The sequence below is a fragment of the Dermacentor variabilis genome, chromosome 5 (genome assembly GCF_050947875.1).
Source record: "Dermacentor variabilis isolate Ectoservices chromosome 5, ASM5094787v1, whole genome shotgun sequence".
Lineage (NCBI taxonomy): Eukaryota > Metazoa > Arthropoda > Arachnida > Ixodida > Ixodidae > Dermacentor > Dermacentor variabilis.
The window spans coordinates 188,067,218-188,087,988 of NC_134572.1; the positions used below are offsets into that span (position 1 = coordinate 188,067,218).

The window sequence follows — 20,771 nt, forward strand, 5'->3', positions numbered from 1 at the left end:
AATTACAATTACCTAAATAAACCTCAGTAACAAAAAATTGACTGGCAGCTACTCCACAGTACTGTGAACAATATGCACTAGGTTTTGTTCGAGTAACGCATTGCTCTTTTTTTAAATCTTGGTGCATGATAGTTAACTGGGACGCCCTGTATATATTTATGGCTTTTGCATGCAACTGACTGTGTTTCCATCCCTTATAAATGTTGTAAATTATTAGAAGAGCTTTTTTTTCATGAGTCATTATCAATGTTTATCGGAAAGGGAAGCAATACTGAGACACAACATTCACGTGCATTTCACATGCCATTAATAAAACTTTCTGCCGAAGGGGTCACTGAAGTCTATAGGTCTTTTTTTACATAGGTCAACATATAGGTCAACAAGCACGCAAAACAATTTTAAGCGTGGTGAACATACAGCAACATATTCATTCTCTAGGCATAGGCTATCCATACCTGTAAAAATAATTTTTAATTGGCTACCTCCATCTCGTTAAAAAACAGAATAAACTTTGTCCTATGTATACATTTAAATATATTGTGCGCGTGCACGCTGTTTACAGTGGATATTTAAAACAATGTCGAAGTGAAAAAATATGGATGAGGCAGCCACCGCTAATGCTTCTAATGTGCGAGTCCTACTATTGTCAGCATTTGCAGAAATAAAGCAAAAGTATGAATTAAAAGCTGTGCACGTCCGTGCCAACAATGATGCAGTAAGCTATTAGCCCCAGTAAAATTTTAAGTGAAAAGGTCGAGGAAAGTCAAAAGAAACCTCAAACGATGTGGGTGGCAAAGCTCTGGTAACGGCACTTCAGTTGTGGGGGGAGGGGTGTGCGAGGGGTCTTCTGCATTGCCCCGGGGGAAGGGGGGGCTCAGCCCCCACCGGAAAACTCCGGAGGGGGATCGGGCCACTGAGCCCTCCCCGTAGTCGGCGCCTACGGCATGCATATCTTGCAACAGCATGTTACAGCTGATATGCTAGCGTCTTTGATGCAGCTAGTACATGTAATAGTATGGTATAAAGGTCAATGCCAGCCTTTCTACAGTCCACAGACAGGTAACGATTTCCACATGACAACAATAACTGCAGAGTTATCGAGCAAAAGAATGTGCATTCCCTTGAAAGGATCTTTTTAAACCCTCTACCCTGCTCAGCCAAATAGAATGAGTGCCAGTAAATCCATATTCCAAGCTGCACAAAGAAACTAGTCCTAAGTACGTTGCTAGCAATGGCAACAGAAGATCACCATGTGAATCAGTGAAAATGTTATTCTAGTTCCGACAGACACTGACAGCTACACTATAAAGACTTTATATTGAGCCAAGGAGTGCTAACTTGTGCAGTTAGTTGCAATATTAATCAGCAGATTCACTTAAATGGGGATTACAATGTTAATGCTTACCTGGTCCAGAAGGAAGTGAGTGTTTCCGTCCCGACGGATCTTCATGTCCGGTATGGGCTTTCCATGCGCACGGCATTCAAGTTTCACCTCTTCTCCGACCGACACTGTCGCATTCTGGAATTCCGTAATTCTAGGCTTCACTGAAATCGGATAGAAAACTTGTTACACCATGCATGCCAATGAAGGATTAATGCAGTAAGGTGCCCACAGTCAAACAAGGTACACAGACGTAGATGGGAGTCAGACTGAATAGGCTAAAATAAGATCTCACTGGAAGAATCGGAAAGGAAAAGCAAGCGCTGAATCAGTTGCTATCGATTGACTGATTAATTGACTCTTGTGGTTTAAAATCGCGACGCGATAGACTTATGAAAGGCAGCTTAGTGGAGGGCCAAAACATTAAGAGAAAGCCTTACCAAATACATGAGAATAGAGAGAATTTTTTCCAACAACCATATCCCCAAATTTGATGAGGTTTGTCGCATTTAAAAGAAAAAGTCAAATTCTAGGGACTGCAGGAAACTGATTTTTTTTATTTAGGCTATCAATCTTTCAATAAATACTGAAATTTCCGAAATTTAGAAAATAAAACTCACAATTATAACTCTAACTTGGCAATGAAAAATGATACTGCAATATTCTAAACTGCACATAACACATCTAAGGCGGACAAGATCGGTGTGTTGCGTCCCGCTCTGCCAAATATCATTAATACGCGAGTAGTACTTTTGCAAAACCCTTGTAAATGTAACAAATTCACCTAAGCTGTAAATATTTATGTAAAATTTGTTTGCTTGAAACACTTTAACCAATGCAGTTTGCAGAAATGTGATGTGTTTTTGGTGCAGAGTTAAACTTTGTAAAGTTACAGTGCATACAGTGCATACATTCATTGCAATCATGCATACAATGTACAGAAACACGGCGTACAGTCACGTGGTATGGAAAAAAAAAAAAAAAGCCATGTGACCTTCTCAATGGCTCACACCCCTGTAAGGCTGAGGCTACAAGTGCTCAGCAAAGTGAAGCAAACAGTGCATGCATTCACTGAAATCACCCCCACAATACATAGAAAAGCATAAGTTTCAATTCCCTGCTGAGAGGATGCAACGTAAAGTCAAAGAGAAACGTCGCTGGCATGAGTATGACCTTGCTAAACGAGTGCGCGAAGCCGCAGCTAAGCGCTGAAAACGAGCTGAAGAAAGCGAACTGTGAAAGCAGCAACACGAGAATGCAAGATGGAGCATTACCAAGTGTGCCAGCAGGCTTTCACTTTCGTATGCTACAGGAGTGTACCAAGCTGCCAAACGTTCTTTTGGAATCTTGTTTAGTTGGCATCTTGCCAGATAACTCAATCTTGAATTAATGAGTTAACGGAAGCCAACTGTAGCTGTCCTGAAAATCTGTTAAAAAGTGCATTTACATTACAGTTAAGATCATCCTGAACTGCTTGGTGCATGCATTTGGGAAACAAAACTATTAACAAGAACACTAAAGTATTTCAATTTAGCCATTGTATTGTGTGCCCTAAAGCAAATAATTAAAAATTTAACGAGTCATTTTGATTAGCTACGCTGACATTGCGATTTCTCATACGGGCCATTTCTGCCTCTTCAGAAATGCACCTAGGAGGGTGGAACAATGCTATTTCTCACAGATAATTCTTCAAGAAAGTCTGAAATAAATGAAAAAGATTTAAAAAACAAAAGAAACGAGCATTATGTTGTCATCAAAGTGCAGAAGTGCAGGACAGTTGGTGCAGCACTGTCATAGACGACATAGCAGCACCAAATGACAGGACCAAGAAGTAGGACAACAAAATCAATTATTCTGACCGCCAAAACCTAAATGTACCAGTAAATTGAGCCTGCGACTTCACATTTCTGCAGCACGACACCACAGCCACCGAACCGTAGAAGCAATCACCTCCCTAAGGCACTTCTCCTGCAGTATGTGAGGCCTACTTACCGATGATGGCAACAGCTATCTCGCGGGAGTCTGTGCCAGCCGGGTTCAAAGCTTGGCAGCGGTACGTTCCTTCGTCCTCTCTCCTCACACTTGTCACCTGCAATGCAAGTCCCCCGGTCACTCCACAGCTGCATACCTTGCGGCACACTGTGCGCAAGAGCTGTACACATGGGAAATGCGACAGCGCAGAAGAAAAAGTACTGATGCTGCATATAGTGAAATTCCAATACAACAAATATGGGTATATGACATGTACCCACAATTATAGGCGCCCCCCCAATTGTAGCAGGGTGCTCAGGATTAATTTTGACCACTTCGGGTTCTTTAATGTTCACCGTACAGGAGCGTTTTTTGCGTGCTGCCCCCAACGAAATGAAACCGCCGCAGATGTGATCCAACCCGTGGCCTCATTCTCGGCAGCACAATGTCAGCCACTTAGCCACCGTCGAAGGTTAATGGCCATAAGTCCTTCATTACATTAATATATGTGAATTTTCACTGATAGTGAAAATTCACAAAAATGGCATTACAGCTAAATTGAAATTAAAGGACCTAGCGTTGCACGCAGGATATGTACAGACAACAAACACAAGAATAAAGAAATTTTTGAAATATCCGAGAGCTGTGTTCAAGGAAAAGAAACCAACATTTTTAGGAACTACAGATAAAACTGTCTTTACCCCGTTTCAATACAGCTTGCAACGAACTGAATAAAAATATTAGGGATTCTAGGACTCAGTACTGCTCTCCTATTTAAGTCAGTGGCTTAATCAGATGTGCTGTGTACCTGGTGCAACATTCTATATGTCAGAGCTTATTGCTAGTTGCAGAGGTTCAAATTATGCACACACACGAAAAAAGAGAGAGGACGGGAGATTGAAATTGATACCTGAAGAAGGCCAGCCTTTGGATCCACTTGAAATCCATTCACTGTACTCAGGTTGCGGTTGGCCTGAAACAATAATTGCAGGAGAAGGTCTGTTTGTACAGTACACATGACCAAGACGTCACACATCTATATAGAAACTGAAGCGAACAGTGCTATCTGTTTAAATGCTACAATATGTAGAATGCATTAACGATCAAAACCACTGCCACATCGGGCAACCCATCAGGAAATGCACAAAACACTGAGCAAGATGGGAAACTGCAGCAGTATACTAACATAAGTGATAAACAGATGCCAGAAGATCAGACATTTCATAACCAAAGAAAGCCAATATACAAACAATCTTTATGCAGATCTTTCAACCTCAATTACCTTCTTTTCACTGTGAAAAATAATGACAAAAAGTGGGCAAGCTATAAGCCAACTCGACTGGGAGCTTTTAAAAAGTCTTCTACTAATTGTCTCGATTTTTCTTTAACATTGCACCCAACTGCATTCAACTAAATTATAGCATCACTGGCACGTGCAAGTTTTCTACCATGCAGAAACTCTAAACCACTGGACGTACTCTTGAACGATCAGTTTCAGCAATGTCACTTTCAGTTCGCACTTATTGGCTGGTTGAGCGAAACCAGATGAGCTGACTGGCTGGGTGAGCAGTAAGTAATGCAAAAGGGATAGCATCGCTGAAAGTGATTGTCTGCGAATACATCCACCTTTTTGCATCACTGTGAAGACAAAAGGCAACATTATCTGCAAGATGTGAGCATATGCAACTTGCCTTGCAATCATGCTTTTTAATTTAGCCATGCTGTCAATGTGATCACGTTTACTTTCAGAGCCATGAAATGTTCTTGCTGCCAGGAACATTCGGGATTTACAATGAGAACACTGTGACAAACAGGAAGATAATGAAGAGAACTGGAAATAACTTTGTGTCTCTTACTTGATGACATAGTAAGCGAATGCAAACATGCACACCAAAAAACAAAAATGAACCGGAAACAAATGCTACTCTCAACTGTTTTATTCCATAATGTCGTCATGAAAACAGTTGAAAGTAGCACTTATCCTGTTTGTCTTGCTCTTCGTGCGCTGTGTGTTTGAACTTACCATGTCAAGTATGTGCCAATTAGGCCCTAAGAAAGTCTATTTTAATTTTACTTTATGTTTACTTCATCTGTTCCCTTTCCTTTCTTTGTGCCACTTTTCTTGTTAGAAATCATACGCTTAGTCCAATATGAAGTCTTATTAGATATCCTTTAACGGCATTCAGGTTAATGACTGAGTGCTAAATGTGCAAAACATTAACACCCAACACTGCAATAAACCAGTTGGTAGTCTGCACTCCATCTTTCTGTATGCCTCTTCTTGTGTGGTGTCCTATTTCCCTAATATTGCGCATTTAGCAATCGGTCATTAGAACGAACCAACCAGCATCTCAAGACATTCTAATCGACTCAGGTTAATTTGATTCGATCCCAGCCAGTGCCCATACATTCTTATAAACCCAAACTTTCATTACAGTAAAAGCTCATTAATTCCCAACTCGTTAATTTGAAATTTTGGATAATTTGAAGTAGCCACCGCAGTCCATCAAACGATGTATTGAAAACAATATGTAACTCATCCCACGAATTCACACCGAAATCTGCACTGCCACCGATAATTCCACCTTCGTGCCATCATGGATGGGGAGAATGCTAGCGTGTGGGAGCACGTTGGCGACAACTGTCGCTGCGCAGCTTTGCTCTTTCCATCCGCAGCCGTCTGTAGCAGGTCGATTCTCTCGCTCTCTCAAGACCTTCAAGATAAAAATGCAGGCGCGGCACAGCATGTTTTTTTATTTGTTTAGTTATTGCGAGCGCAATTATACGGACACTCCAAGCACATTTCTGCCATCGACACGGGCTTCGGCGTCACCGTGAGGTTCCGTATAAAGTCCAAGGGCGATAATAATGCCGCTGTGCGCCCTACGCCGTATGTGCGAATGAAAGCGTGCGAGGGGAGCCGACGAACTTCAGCTCTATTTCGCCCACGCGAAAGGGATGAATGCGAAGAGGAAGCGCACCATCTTCACTCGCGTGCAAAGCGCCCAACGTTGCCTGGTACCGAGGGGGCCGGGAGGGGGGGCTGGTTCCCTCTGGCTGCAACTGCGCATGTGGCAGCTGCGCATGGTCTTATCTTGAGAGCGCTCTGCGTTGGGGTCAGTCCAATTGCGCCAGTGCTTCGTAGCTTTGTGCATGCTGCGTGTTCTCGGCGCTCACTTTGCATTGACGTGATTAACAGCATGAGTGTCAATTCGGTCGCTGCTATTGGCACGTTTTCTTATGCCAGCGTTTTGACAGCGAGTGTCCGTAGTCATCGGCTGTGATGTGTTTGTGTTTGCTGTGAGCGCTGACACCATACTTACTATTTTATTTATCATGCGATTTTTTACAAGTGGATGCTGCCGACAACAGTTACTATCCTTAATTAATACGGCTGCCTTCTAATTTGCAATCGCAATTGATGCTTTGCCTTTCAGGCAAAACTTCGTTTTTTTCTTTACTTTTTTTTCGTGTTACATCTTGGAGGCTATGCTCTTGATCTACGAGGTCTTCTGCTGAGAAGTGGCACCAGGTAATGCCAATAACACAGTGGCCATGACATTTATCGGCGCTCACAGTACCAAAAAGCACAACCTTTGAGAGTCGTGGCTATTACTCAAAGCAAAGCATCGCTGGCTGGATGGATGGATTTTATGAGCGTCCCCATTGGAACGGGGCGATGGGTTGCGCCACTAAGCTCTTGCCTAATGTCCTACCTAGGATAAAAATGAAAAAAAAGGAAAGAAAAAAGAAACATGATGAATTTTCCGACCTTCTAGTGAACTTTGTTTTGTACGTCTCCGTTTTTTGTCGTTTCCCTACTTTTCTTCCACCAATCTTCCAATCGCATATTGCGGACATGTTTACTTTCCCCCTGCTCTGGCTGAACCCAAGGGCTCCAAGGAGGCCAGTGGTGCCTAAATCGACCGCTGGGTAGATGTCTTCGCATTTTAATAAACCATGCTCCATCGTTTCCCTAGCTTTACCGCAGCAAATACATGCTACTTCTTCCTTATATCTCGCTTTATAGGTGCGTGTTCTAAGGCATCCAGATCTCGCTTCGAAAAGTAATGAGCTTCCCTTTGCGTTATCACAGATTGTTTCTTTACTGATTTCGTTTTTTTCCTCTTAAGTAGTTACTCATGGCAGGTTTATTTTCCTTTGCCGCCATCCATGAGATCATTTCGGCCTCTCTGACTTTGCGCTTGACATTCTTGGTTGCTGTGTTGCCCACCTTACAGGCCGCATACCTGCTGGTAAGCTTCCTAGTTCTTTTCCTCCACTGTGAATCAATCACCCTCTCCATCCTCACCATGTACATCATAAACAGCAGCGGGGATAAAGGGCACCCTTGCCTCAGTCCCTTATTGATATGAACTTTCTCCTTGCTCCTCATCCCTTCCCATTCAATGCAAACGGTATTTTCTAGGTAAATCTCTCTCAAAAGCTGTAGACAATCGTCGCCTAAGCCCTCCCCTTCCAGAATATTCCACAAAATGTTGCGGTCTACATTGTCATATTGACACGTGTACTTATCTTTATCGAGTGACCACGTTTCGCCGCTTAACAACTGTAATCGCACAGCGAGGGACGCGCCTGCATGTATCCGACGTTTCTGGAAAGTTATCGATGCTTCTACCCGGCCGTCTGTTGTCGCCGAACCTTGTGTTATCTGATTTCATCGCGTAATGCGAATGGTGTAGAACTTTGTGGAAGGCACGCGGGTCCGAACGATTAGTCGGGAACATTCGACGACTGCTCTATAAAAGCCGACGCGCTTAACCCGCTGGTCAGATTTACGACGATCGCCGACTGTGTTCGCCGCTCTCGTTGTGCTTTAAGTGTAGCCTGTTTTGTGGGCACAGGTTCGCCCAATAAAAGCTAGTTTTTGCCTTTCACAGTATTGCTACTGTGTTCTTTGACGTCACGACCACGTGACAATATGCTCCTGTAATGTCTAAAAAGACAACGTGTAATGGTCTGCTTTCTAGTCGTGATATTTCAATACACTGAGTAAGAACAAATAACTTATCATCCAAATCCTACCTATTCTGAGGACATTCCGAAGTTCTCCCAAAATGCCATTATTGTCTGCCCATGCTTGCAGCTTTAATTTGATTGCCTGCATTGCTAACCTGTATAATATTGATGTAATGGTCAATGGTCTATACGAGTGAAGTCTAGCTCTCTGCCCCTTACCTTTATAAGTTAAACTGATTCTCTTTTTTCGCCAACTGTCTGCTATTCGTCTATCTTTTAAAGTTTTTCCCACTGTTTTCACCAGAGCTTCCCTACTTCTTGGTCTAGTTCATTAATCATCCTAACGGGAACCTCGTCTAGCCCTGTCACTGTGCGCTTAGGAATTTTCCAGTTGAAATTTGCCAGCATCAGGTGCTTTTCCATCTGGTTCTCTTTCATGCTCTTTTTCTCCAAATACAAGCTTGTCATTGCCTAGGAAGGATTCGGCTGTTATTTTTCAGATGTAATTTAATGCCGCTTCCCCTTTCAGTTCGTTTTCCTCTTCGTCTAGGATACGTGTTTGGACGCCACCCATATGTGTATAGTGGAATTCACCGGCATGGAGCCGGTGCATCTAGGAAAGTACAACGAAGACCAACGTCACGGCGGGTGGTGATGCGTTTCGAGAGTGCATTTTAGAGCTCAACAGCTCTCGTTCCTGCAGCGAGCATTGGTGCGCGTCGTGTACAGGCCAGCCATGCTATGGTGCTTGCGCTGCACCAGCAAAAATGCCGTACCCGCTAGATGGCGACTCATGTGCCGTCGGCTATTCTCGTTGGAGCACATGCAGAAAGATCCCCAACCCGCGCGCTGCTTTGAACAGCTGCCTGTGACCGTCATCAAAGCAGCATGGGCACCTTTTTTTTTCCCGCGCGATGCATTGTGGGTCGGCACAGTTGGCGTGACTAACGCGCAGATGGAGCAAGAGCCATCTCGACGTCTGGGTGTGCAGTTACGTTGGTTGCGACAGTGCTTCGAACTATAGACGTTGTTCTCGCGAAGGTGATGTAGCGTGTGCGCATGCTCGCTCACGCTCATCATCATCATCATCATCATCAGCCTGGTTACGCCCACTGCAGGGCAAAGGCCTCTCCCATACTTCTCCAACAACCCTGTTCATGTACTAATTGTGGCCATGTCGTCCCTGCAAACTTCTCGATTCCAAGGGAAGGGAAGCGTAGCAGGGGGCGGCAGAAAGATGGGCCTTAATGACCATTGGTTATCTTCTCTCCTCATTACATGTCCTGCCCATGCCCCCCATTTCTTTTTCTTGATTTCAATTAAGATGTCATTAACTCGCGTTTGTTCCCTCACCCAATCTGCTCTTTTCTTATCCCTTAACGTTACACCTATCATTCTTCTTTCTATAGCTCGGTGCGTCGTCCTTAATTTAAGTAGAACCCTTTTTCGTAAGCCTCCAGGTTTCTGCCCCATAGGTGAGTACTGGTAAGACACAGCTATCATACACTTTTCTATTGAGGCATAATGGCAACCTGCTGTTCATGATTTGAGAATGCCTGCCAAACGCACCCCAGCCCATTCTAATTCTTCTGATTATTTCCGTCTCATGAACCTGATCCGCCGTCAGTACCTGCCCTAGTAGATGCATTCCCTTACCACTTTCAGTGCCTCGCTACCTATTGTAAATTGCTGTTCTCTTCGGAGACTGTTAAACATTACTTTAGTTTTCTGCAGATTAATATTTAGAGCCACTCTTCTGCTTTGCCTCTCCAGGTCAGTGAGCATGCGTTGCAATTGGTCCCCTGAGTTACTAAGCAAGGCAATATCATCGCGAATCGCAAGTTACTAAGGTATTCTCCATTAACTTTTATCCCCAATTCTTCCCAATCCAGGTCTCTGAATACCTCCTGTAAACACGCTGTGAATAGCATTAGAGAGATCGTATCTCCTTGCCTGACACCTTTCTTTATTGGGATTTTGTTGCTTTCTTTATGGAGGACTACGGTGGCTGTGGAGCAGCTATAGATATCTTTAAGTATTTTTACATACGGCTCGTCTACACCCTGATTCCGTAATGCCTCCACGACTGCTGAGGTTTCAGCAGAATCAAACGCTTTCTCGTAATCAATGAAAGCTATATATAAGGGTTGGTTATATTCCACACATTTCTCTATCACCTGTTTGATAGTGTGAATATGGTCTATTGTTGAGTAGCCTTTACGGAATCCTGCCTGGTCCTTTGCTTGACAGAAGTCTAAGGTGTTCCTGATTCTATTTGCGATTATCTTAGTAAATAGTTTGTGGGCAACTGACAGTAAGCTGATCGGTCTATAATTTTCCAAGTCTTTGGCGTCTCCTTTCTTATGGATTAGGATTACGTTAGCGTTCTTCCAAGATTCCGGTACACTCGAGGTCATGAGGCATTGCGCATACAGGGTGGCCAGTTTCCCTAGAACAATCTGCCCACCATCCTTCAACAAATCTGCTGTTACCTGATCCTCCCCAGCTGCCTTCCCCCTTTGCATAGCTCCCAAGGCTTTCTTTACTTCTTCCGGCATTACCTCACGCTACGGCGAACTATATAAGCGCCTTAACGGCAAAATTTTTTTCTGACTTTCACTAGTTTGAATTTTGCATAATTCGAACTCTCGTAGCATCCACACGGAAATCCAATTAGGGAGGTTTTACTGTATTTCTATCCTAAATTTGGCCTTCGTCGAACAATTGAAACTTGACGAGTCAGCACGCACGTGCCCGACCCCTAGAGGAACCCAACAGCGACCCCTTTAATGGCAGAATCTGTCTCGGCGGAGCTTAAGGAACAGTGAATGTGCTGAACACACGTCATCTTCCGTCAACAACACCTATTTTCTGCCTGCCCCTAGGAAGATTTTGAAGTGACAACCATAGCTCACAATGTCTTATTACAATATTTACCCAATTCTAACACATTCCTTTTCTTTTTCGTGAAAGCTGCCTGCGCGGTGACAATCGGACACAACATCAAAAGCGCCTTCGCAGCATCCGAGTGCTTCACCGCATTGCGGCGAAACAGACTTTAAATACCGTGCGACGGAGCCGACTTTAGAAAAGTGACCGCTGCTGTGAAACACATCAAACCCTTGCTCACTTTTCTTGCTAAAAAATCAGGTGCGTGTTAGATTTCTGCTTTGTTTAAGTGCAATATCATTTCTACGTTAGTTTTCTGTTTTGGTTTGATTCAGGGGAGCGTTAGCATCTGTAAAATACTGCGAAATGAAATGAATCAGCAGCGTGTTTTGACATTTTTTTCTCAGCATCTTGTTTAATTGGACCCACCAGATAATTAGGTCAACTTTTTCGGTCCCATCACGGTCGAATTAACGGAAGTTGACTGTATTGCAGTTCTTATAGGCTTCACAACTAAGTACAGACACTTTGTGGCAACCTTTTTGCACGCCACCGCGTCCATAAAACAGCATTCAAACAAAATGCAGCGACCACCTGCAGTGATCAATTCCTTGAAATTTTGATGACTTCAATGTCAAGCTCCACGGAGACGTACGCAACACTGGCTTGTCTCACTTGCATAGCTACATAAATAATGAACACAAATACCGTATTTACTCGCATAATGATGGCATTCGCGTAATGATCGCACCCTGAACTTGTCGCAGGGATATGTCGTGTGCCAAGTCTAGCTAATGATGATTGCGCTGACCATCTGTCGAATGCTACGCAAACGACTCTTATATAGACATACCAAGTGGTCTGCACGCACCCAGCATCTTTAAGCAGATGCCCCATTTCATTCCTTTTATCACTTTCCGCACTTCCATGAAAAAAAAAAAGCAGCTACAACCAAACTTGCCTCAGCTTTATTATTTGTAGGCTTCATAATGGTTTTGGTCAACAACAAGAACATAAAGGGCGCCTTTCGATTCTTCTCGTCTGCACTCGTGGGCAATGCAACAAATCGCGAGAGGCAACGATAGTGGCCACATTTACACTGATATGTTAGAAGTGTGCCCTATTCATACGCCTTGTAACGCAGCTAAGATATTCGCCCACCCTTAGCGGAAAAGTGCCGTATTAGGATAGCAGTGAAGACAAATGTCGCAATTTCTGCAGCATACCCGCCATGTGTTTCTATGTCACTGGCAGCTAAGCGCGCCCATCTCTGTTTCTCTCCCCTCAAAGTGGACATGGCTACATTAGTGTCGCAAACTTGCCGATATTAACAATATTATTCATTACTGATACGGAAGAAACTGTTTCAATGTGCGTAATGTACTCACGAGAAGAAAAATAATCGCGTTCGGAGCGTTCAGCTTGAAAAAAGTGCGATCATTAGGCGAGTAAATACGGTATACGCAAATAGTATAAACACACTAAGCAAACCTCGTACAACTGCAATTAGGGACATTGCTGACGTTCGTGCAGCACAGGTGTGATAGATGTAGCATAACAAAATACGCCTGTTTGATTTTCAGGAATACAGTCAGAAGCCTCCACGTGTTTTCGGAAGTGTCCATCTCCTTTATCCATGTATTACATGCAGCCCTGTCTATATGTCCAAGACTCGTGCACGGTAAAAGAACACCACTTGGCCACATGGGCAGGTAAGAGGAAGGAAGTAAGAGCTTACCTGGTCAAACCAGTAGAAAAGAGGCGGTGGGTAGCCCTCGGCAGAACACTTCAGGCTGCCTGGAGACCCCTCAACAAGCTCACTAGAGTCTGGCACCGTCGGTGAAATTTTTGGTTGTGCTGAAAGTGAATCACCATCCCCATCAGCCCATCTCGTGTGCACTGTACACTGCAGGGAGGAGGCATCTCTCACAATTACTATTTACCACTGCCTTGCATCAACAAGTGTCCCACTCCTGCAAATTTTGAACTCTCATCGCACCCCGCAATCCCCTGCTGCCCTCAACTGCGTTTTGCTTCTCTCGACACCCATTTTACTACACTAGGCCACACCTGTTATCTGCTCCCCTTCCTCTTAATCTCAGCAAGATTGTCAACTCGCACACATTTCCTCTCTTATCCATTCTACAGTCTTCCTCTTAATGTTACAGAAAGCCCTATCCATCTACATCCCTTGTTGGGCAGCCCTTAGCATCTGAAATTTGTTACTCTCAAAATTCTTGCCCTATAGGTAGGGACATGTAAAATGAACCGATTATATACTTTTGTCTTTAACAATGTTATGCACGAGAAAAAAACGCAAGAAAAGATGTACTAATAGAAGAAGTACGATCCCAAGTGACTAAAAAAGTTGACGGACTCAACTGTAGTTGGCATCTACGTAATGCGAATCCTTGTGCACGAGACGTGCATCGAACGGGGGAGGAGGGGAATGACGGCTTGAGGTACATTTTGTTTTCCTGTTGCATATTGTTTTAGCACGGGGACCGAAACGAAGCGAAATATGACACTAGCATCAGGCTGCCTGCACAGCGGCGCGTTCGCATTATCGCCCACTAAAAGCGTGCAGCATGCTACCAGCGGCACTACGCCCCACACGCTGTAAAACAGATACGTGAAGGTGCTTATCATACTACATTTGGTGGCGACAGCTGTGAATGCAATGGCCCTACCCGGGAGGAGAGTTGCTGCTACCAGAATAAGAAACTGAGTGTGCGCCGGCCTTTTCACGTAAGATGGGCGGGTGAGTGTTGCGCAAAAGCCGATGCAGCGGGCAGCTACTGTTCTCAATAGTGTGCGCCTTGCGAATTTGCTTGTTAACATGGCATCTTGTGGCCAGAAAACGTATAATGCAATCGCAGTTTGCCGACTGATTGAAAATTGGTGCCGAAAGGTCGTGTTTTCCAGGAACGTATGAACTGGCAAAAAGTAAGCGTAACTCAATAGGGTAATGTTTTTTTGTTCTCAATTGGTGGAAGATAACTGGGTATGCTTAAAGAATAAAATGTCTGCTCTAATTAACAAATATATCCCATTGATCTTGATAACAAATGACAAATCTAATCCTAGGTTTAATAATGCCCCTACGTAAGCTCAGGAATAAAAAGAAACGTCTGTACAATACCGCTAAATGCATCCATAATGCTCCTTCTTTGGATAGGTACAGGCTTTGCTTAAAAATGTACTGTTCTGCCTTAACTGCAGCTAAAAATAAATATTTCTCCGCAGATTTACCTTCTCTCTTGCACTCGCATCCGAAAACGTTTTGGCGAGTTATATCACCTGACCGCGACTAAACGTATAGCTTTACATAGTGAGACAAATACTCCCCTCTCTGACAATGAATGGTCCTCTGCTTTTAAAACGTTTTTTTTTTTCATCAATTTTCAGCCACGAGGATCATATACCTGATGTTGCTGATTATGAATGGCAATTCATGGAAAGTACTGAAATCTCGGTGGAGGGAATTGCATGTCTCATTAACAATCTCAAGTTATCTACTTCATCTAGTGTTGATAATATTAGTTCCAAGATATTAAAAAATACCATTTCTACATCCAGTAACATTCTGTACCATATATTCAAGCAGGCTTTGTCATCGGGAGAGCTGCCAAATGACTGGAAGATGGCCAAAATCATACCAATATTTAATACTGGGAATAAAAACTCCCCGCAAAATTCCATCCAATTTCAATGACCTGCATTTGCTGCAAGATGCTCGAACATATAATTGCTTCTCATATTTATAATCACCTAGAGTCCAATAGTGTTTTTTCACCATCAACATGGTTTCAGGAAAGGATTATCATGTGACACACAGTTACTCGAATTAACGACTGACCTGCACCTTTACATGAACAATAACGAGCAGACCGATTGCATTTTCCTTGACTTTTCCAAAGCATTTGATCGTATAGCCCATTATGGCCTTATTGCAAAATTAACTGCACTTCGAATTGATTCCTTCACTTTATAACATGGCTGCGTAATTTTCTTTCGGATCGTCAACAGTTCACAGTAGTTAACAATATTGTTTCCTCTCCCTCTTACGTTACTTACAGTGTGACTCAGGGCAGCATTCTGGGCCCTTTCTCTTCCTAATTTACATAACTGATTTGCCACTTAATGTTTCTTCTCGCTTACGTATTTTCGCTGACGACGGCATTATTTACAGATTAATTAACAGTACTGACGACCTGCAAACTAATTCATAATTGGTGTAACACCTGGTTAATGGCTTTAAACGTATCAAAATTTCAGGTAATTTCTTTTAGTTGTAAGCGTGACGACTCACATTTTTCATACAACGTCAATAATAAAGAATTGTTACATGCAGTATCATAAATATTTGGGTGTTCACCTAACCGAAACCCTCTCCTGGACAGATCACATTGCAGCCATCTGTGCAAAAGCTTCGAAGACATTAGGTTACCTACATCGTAATCTGGGTAATTCACCTTCCACATCCGCAAATTCGCCTATCAAACATTTGTTCGTCCACAGCTCGAGTATGCATCATCCATTTGGTCCCCACATCCTACTTACTTAATCGACATGCTTGAAACAGTCCAGAACCGAGCTGACCGTTTCATCTCACGTAATTATAGCCACCACTCCAGCGTAATGCAAATCAAACTCGATCATGCCCTCCAGCCTTTGGTTCTTCGCCGTAATATCGCTCTGTTATTCTTGTTTCACAAACATGTTTATAATGCCACACGATCTACACTGCATATCCAGATCGCCTCAAACATGTCTCGCCGAATAAATAACAACTTAAGTTTTGCACGTATGTACGGTACCCCCCCGACACATGCTTTTAACTTTTCCGCACTCCCTACAGCCATTCGCTTGTGGAACAATCTACCTGATCACATTGCTTCCGAGTCCGATCAAGAAAAATTGTCATCTCCTACACGAGCATTTTTTCATAATAGCAATTACACATCCCTTTTATCTTGTTTCTTGCACTTGGCAATGTGCTTCGAACTTCTTGCGATTTGTATTGATGCATTGCTATCTCGCTCTTATGAATTGTTATATTATGCCGAGCCATGTGTTCACTTGTATGCCCTGTATATATTTTTGCTTTTCTGCGTATTTTTCCTGAAATATCCCTTGAAGCATTGTACTCCTTGATCTGCTCATTTTTCCTGTATTTTACTTTCTAGTATTAATGCCTTACATTAAATTTTACTCGTGTTCTTTCCTTGAAGTGTACCTTTGTGGCATTTTATTCAGTTTTTCCTGTTTCATGGTTTGATCTTTGTAGTAATGTTAATGAGCCCTGCATTGAGGCATATCTCTTGTACTGGACTTCAGAAGGCTGCTAACTTTTTTTTTTTAATTTTATGCCTTGATTTTGTAACCACCCTTACCATAGGGCCTGTAAGGTATTTTAAATTAATAAATGTTGGCACCGGGAAATCGTGCATAGCGGATGCATCAATGAGGTTCTACAGTGGTAAAGTAGTAACTGTTCCGTCACTTCATCAGCACATCATCAGCACATTTAGCAGTCATCAAAAAGTCTCACTGGCATAACATGTGGCTTGAGCAACACAGGGTTGAATTTCCAAGTGAACCACCTTACTCAAATGTTCAGCCCTCTCCAACCATGGCTGCAGTGGGTTCAATGCCTTGCTATGTTGCTCTAGTACTGCAGAAAGCCTAGAGTAGCAACAGACAACATGTTTAATTCCTGCACAGAATCTTTAAAATATCTGTTGATGTGCTATGTACTTCAGATTGCATCCTTGCCTAAGTTTCTAAAACATACTCAAGCTTTCTCTAACACACAATTTCCAAGTATATAATGTAACACGTAGGTGTTCCATGCTACTGTGTGTCCAGTGAACCAGTGATTACACGTGCAGAGGGGCTTGCTTGACTAAGTTTGAAAGAATGCGACATTATTTGTTTCAGCAGTACACATAATGAAAAGCACACACTACGAGCTACACCAGGCAATAATGACTACTGAATCCTAGCCTTGGAAGTGGCACTTCTGAAACAAGGTGAAACCATACTATAGTATCGCGCAGTCCAATGAGCTCAGGATATTGCAGTGCTGAAAAACTAGCATTATCACAGCACAATTGAGAGTGATGTGGTCACTTACTGTAGACATCCACAGTGATGTTGCGCTTCTGGAACTTTCCCGTGACAGAGACCATGGCCGATACCACATAGGTTCCACGATCAATGTCCTGTGCAGTCTGCACAGAGATGCCGTCCTCCTTGCCCTCATAGCGTTGGGGGTCCAGCTCTTCGCGGTCCTTTAGCCAGCTAACCAAGGGCACAGGGTTGCCTCGTACGCGACACCGAACCTTGCCTGGCTGGCCCAGAATCAGATGCTGGCTCTGGGGGCAGTCCTCCCAGGTGATGTCATCTGTACCAAGAGAAGGGACCAACGCTGGAGGAAATTCTGCATAATGGTGGTGAGGGTATAGTGCAAGGTACAACATCGCAGGAAGTGCTTGCGTGACAAGGCAGGGTTTCACGGTAACACGGAGAGACTTGAAGTGATTGACAGCAGTTCGATGACAAAGACAGGTAGGTCCTCTTGTCGAAATGTTGGGTTCAGCAACATCACTTGTTCAACCATTGTGTGACAAGTGTGTTACAAGCAAATGCAAGAAGTGGTGGTTCAATACACAAAGCTTTCTACAATACTACTGTGCAAGGAATCTGGCACTATAGTCAAACACAACTCAAGTCTGCAATGAAGCCCCGCCCATGTCCTCATAACCACCAGCCACTGTTCCTCCCGAGACTGCAAATAGTTTGTACTTCAAACTTTCCCTGTTACCTAAATAGGGCGGTAACCAAAAAAATAAAATTATAAGCGTGTAACTTTGTACGTTTTCCCTCACCTGTTATAGTGGAATGGTGAAAGCCTAATTCTCTATTGAACTGATATAAAACGCTTCCTTTGCTGCAACTATTTATTGTCAAGTTTTACTTCAGTTGACAGTGAAGTTTCATGAGTAAGATGGGGTAAGCACTGAAATAAACAGTACCACGGACTTTTGAAGAGTGAAATGCTCACACTCCATACACTTTGTCCATGTCTGTTGCACACCTCATCGCTTCCACCGATGAAAAATACTCTTCAAGAACAGCAGACGCTCCACAGGTATCAAGTAAGACACCATTTTGAAACGGTTGCGATTCTGTGATTGGTTGGCAGAGCAACAACCCCACGCGGTCCATGTGCCTTGGTTGCCAACTGCTGTCTTTTTTTTTTCCAGTTGTATCCTAGTATACAATCTATGAAGGTTTCCTGAAAGGCGCCGAGTCATCATGAAGATGCCAGGATACAAGTGTTTTTGCCTTATCTTGATTGTGGCTTGGTTGAAAACGTGGTCACAGCTTTCTGAATAACGCTTTAGTGGAATAAAATCTTTAGAACAAGTTTTAGCACTCCTGAGATACATCTTGTGGTAGCGATCACTCGCACATAGTACAAGAAAATGAAGAAACAAAAATATTATCAAAATGGACTTGCAGCAGATGTATACCGTATTTATTCAAATTTAGGCCTAAAGTTTTTTTTTCATAGAAGCATATACCACACTGTTGGGTCAGCTTAGGTTCGAGGATTTAAAAAAATAAAAATAAAAACATGCCAGTTTGTAATTGAAAATGATAAATATGGCACATAGCTAGCGCTATCTAGAAAAGTCAGTATTACAGCCGCTACTAGCTGTGCCAGTAGCCAACTGAAGTACACGAGCGACGTGGCTATTTTAACCTGAGTCATATAGGCACGTGGCATGGCCCTATAGCGTTACGTTATCGTAATGGCACCAAACAGGCGATGTCACTAGAGTGCCGCTTTCAAACGAAAAGTTGTGCCAGCCGTAGAGACATCGCCAAACGTTCAAGCCGCACAAGAATTCAGCATCGATGAGACGCTTTTTTCGTGTGCCACAATGAGGAGATCACAGCGATAAGGAAGGTAAGCGCGCTATAACAGAGAGGAGCTGCTCACCGAGATCGCGCCTCAATTAGATGCATGCGAGCTGTGCTGCAGTGTATGCGCATGCATCGGCGCGCATCCGCAAGCGTGCGTGCGGTCTGGGCTATAGCAACGATAACACAGAGTGAGCTCGGTATGTTCATATTAAATAAATGTTTTTATTTTGTGAGCGCTGTCCTCACTTTCTTGTTCGGCCTACATTCGAGGCAAGTTTTTGTTATTTTTTCTTGCTTCAGACATTCGGGGATCGACTTAGAATTGGGGCCGGCCTAGATAGAGTAAATACGGTACTTTATTAACTTTCCTTCAGCCTCAGTGACCTTCTCGTTAAGGTAAGCTAACTAAAACGGTACCCACAGCTTGAGCGCTTATGTTTTAAAGAGTGTTGGTGCATAATGATAGAGAGAAAAAAAACAGCATTTCATAAGCTGCAATAGTCTTAAAGAATGTACCCTTTTCAACAAAACTTACCAGGTGCAAGTTCAATGTGTCCTGGCTCTCCATCAAAAACACCAATAAGAAGTCATTTACCACTTGCTGGCATTTCCATGCATCCAACAGCATTGTAGAGCCACTCTTTCTGCTAGGTAATTAAAAGGAACTCCATGGGTTCACTACAGAAAGCACTTCTTCCCTTCTTTTTTGCTTTCTACGCACTTGCTACTCTCAATCTGGCAGCGACACTCAATGCAAAACATAATACTGGCCAGAATTCATCGTTTAGCAATTGACCTGCGGGAGGCTTTGAAATGCAAAACAGTATTGCAATTTATTTACACCTACAATCACAAAAAAAGGGTGTAGGGTGAAAAATAAGGATAAGCAAGATGAGAAGTATAATACACACCCATAGGGTTCAGCAAGTAACCACGGTGAAAATTCGGACAACTTGCAGGGCTCAGTCTATTGAAAATTCAGTGTCGAAAAAGTGCCAATGACATGAAATTGACAGGCTCTTGTAATATATTCCATTTCCAGGCTGTACACATAAAGCATGGCTAACCCCTGCGTGCTCAGCCGCTAGGCATGCAAAAGAGGCACTCACGGTAAAAGGTGATGTGAACTGTGATGGAAAGAGGGATGGTTTTCCCATAGAGGGCGCTGCACGTATAAGAGCCACTGTCCTGCGGGGAGGGGCTGTCGAAGGACAGGATGTAGCTCTCGCCTGTAGGCACCACTCGTATGCTCTCTTGGCTGGAACAAGGAGAGAGAAGAGGCACATTTTAGCAATGCAATCATACAACAACCAATGGTATGGTAAACGTGTACTGCACGCAGCAGAAGCAACAGCAGCCTCTTTGAAAGGGCACCTTCCGCAGGTCTGGCCACTTCGAGCTCACAAGCGCAGTGCATACAATGTGCACTACTATTGGCGGCAAGGATTTACGGAGTTGCCATCTGTCGGAAGCGTCTTGCTTGTGTAGTATGAGGGATAATGCGACGCGCTCCTCATAGGTTTGGCTGTCGGCACTCAATAAGAACACCATGCGGGAGCCCTCCTGGACATTTCTGCAAGTACTCTCAAAACGACAGAAGTGCTTTACTGTC

At 43.4% G+C, this 20,771-nt stretch overlaps 1 protein-coding gene across 4 annotated transcripts in view; it reads right to left on the reverse strand.

Annotated features, from left to right (window-relative positions):
- LOC142583405 (fasciclin-2-like) overlaps window positions 1-20,771 on the reverse strand; it is a 183,285-nt gene that overhangs the window by 68,128 nt on the left and 94,386 nt on the right. For all 4 annotated transcript variants that reach the window (XM_075693855.1, XM_075693856.1, XM_075693859.1 and 1 more), the window contains exons 3-8: window positions 20,269-20,417; window positions 17,361-17,630; window positions 12,960-13,078; window positions 4,263-4,325; window positions 3,374-3,470; window positions 1,406-1,545 (exon numbers count right to left, since the gene is read on the reverse strand). In XM_075693855.1, coding sequence (XP_075549970.1) covers window positions 1,406-1,545; window positions 3,374-3,470; window positions 4,263-4,325; window positions 12,960-13,078; window positions 17,361-17,630; window positions 20,269-20,417 — 838 coding nt within the window. The remainder of the gene's footprint in view (window positions 1-1,405; window positions 1,546-3,373; window positions 3,471-4,262; window positions 4,326-12,959; window positions 13,079-17,360; window positions 17,631-20,268; window positions 20,418-20,771) is intronic.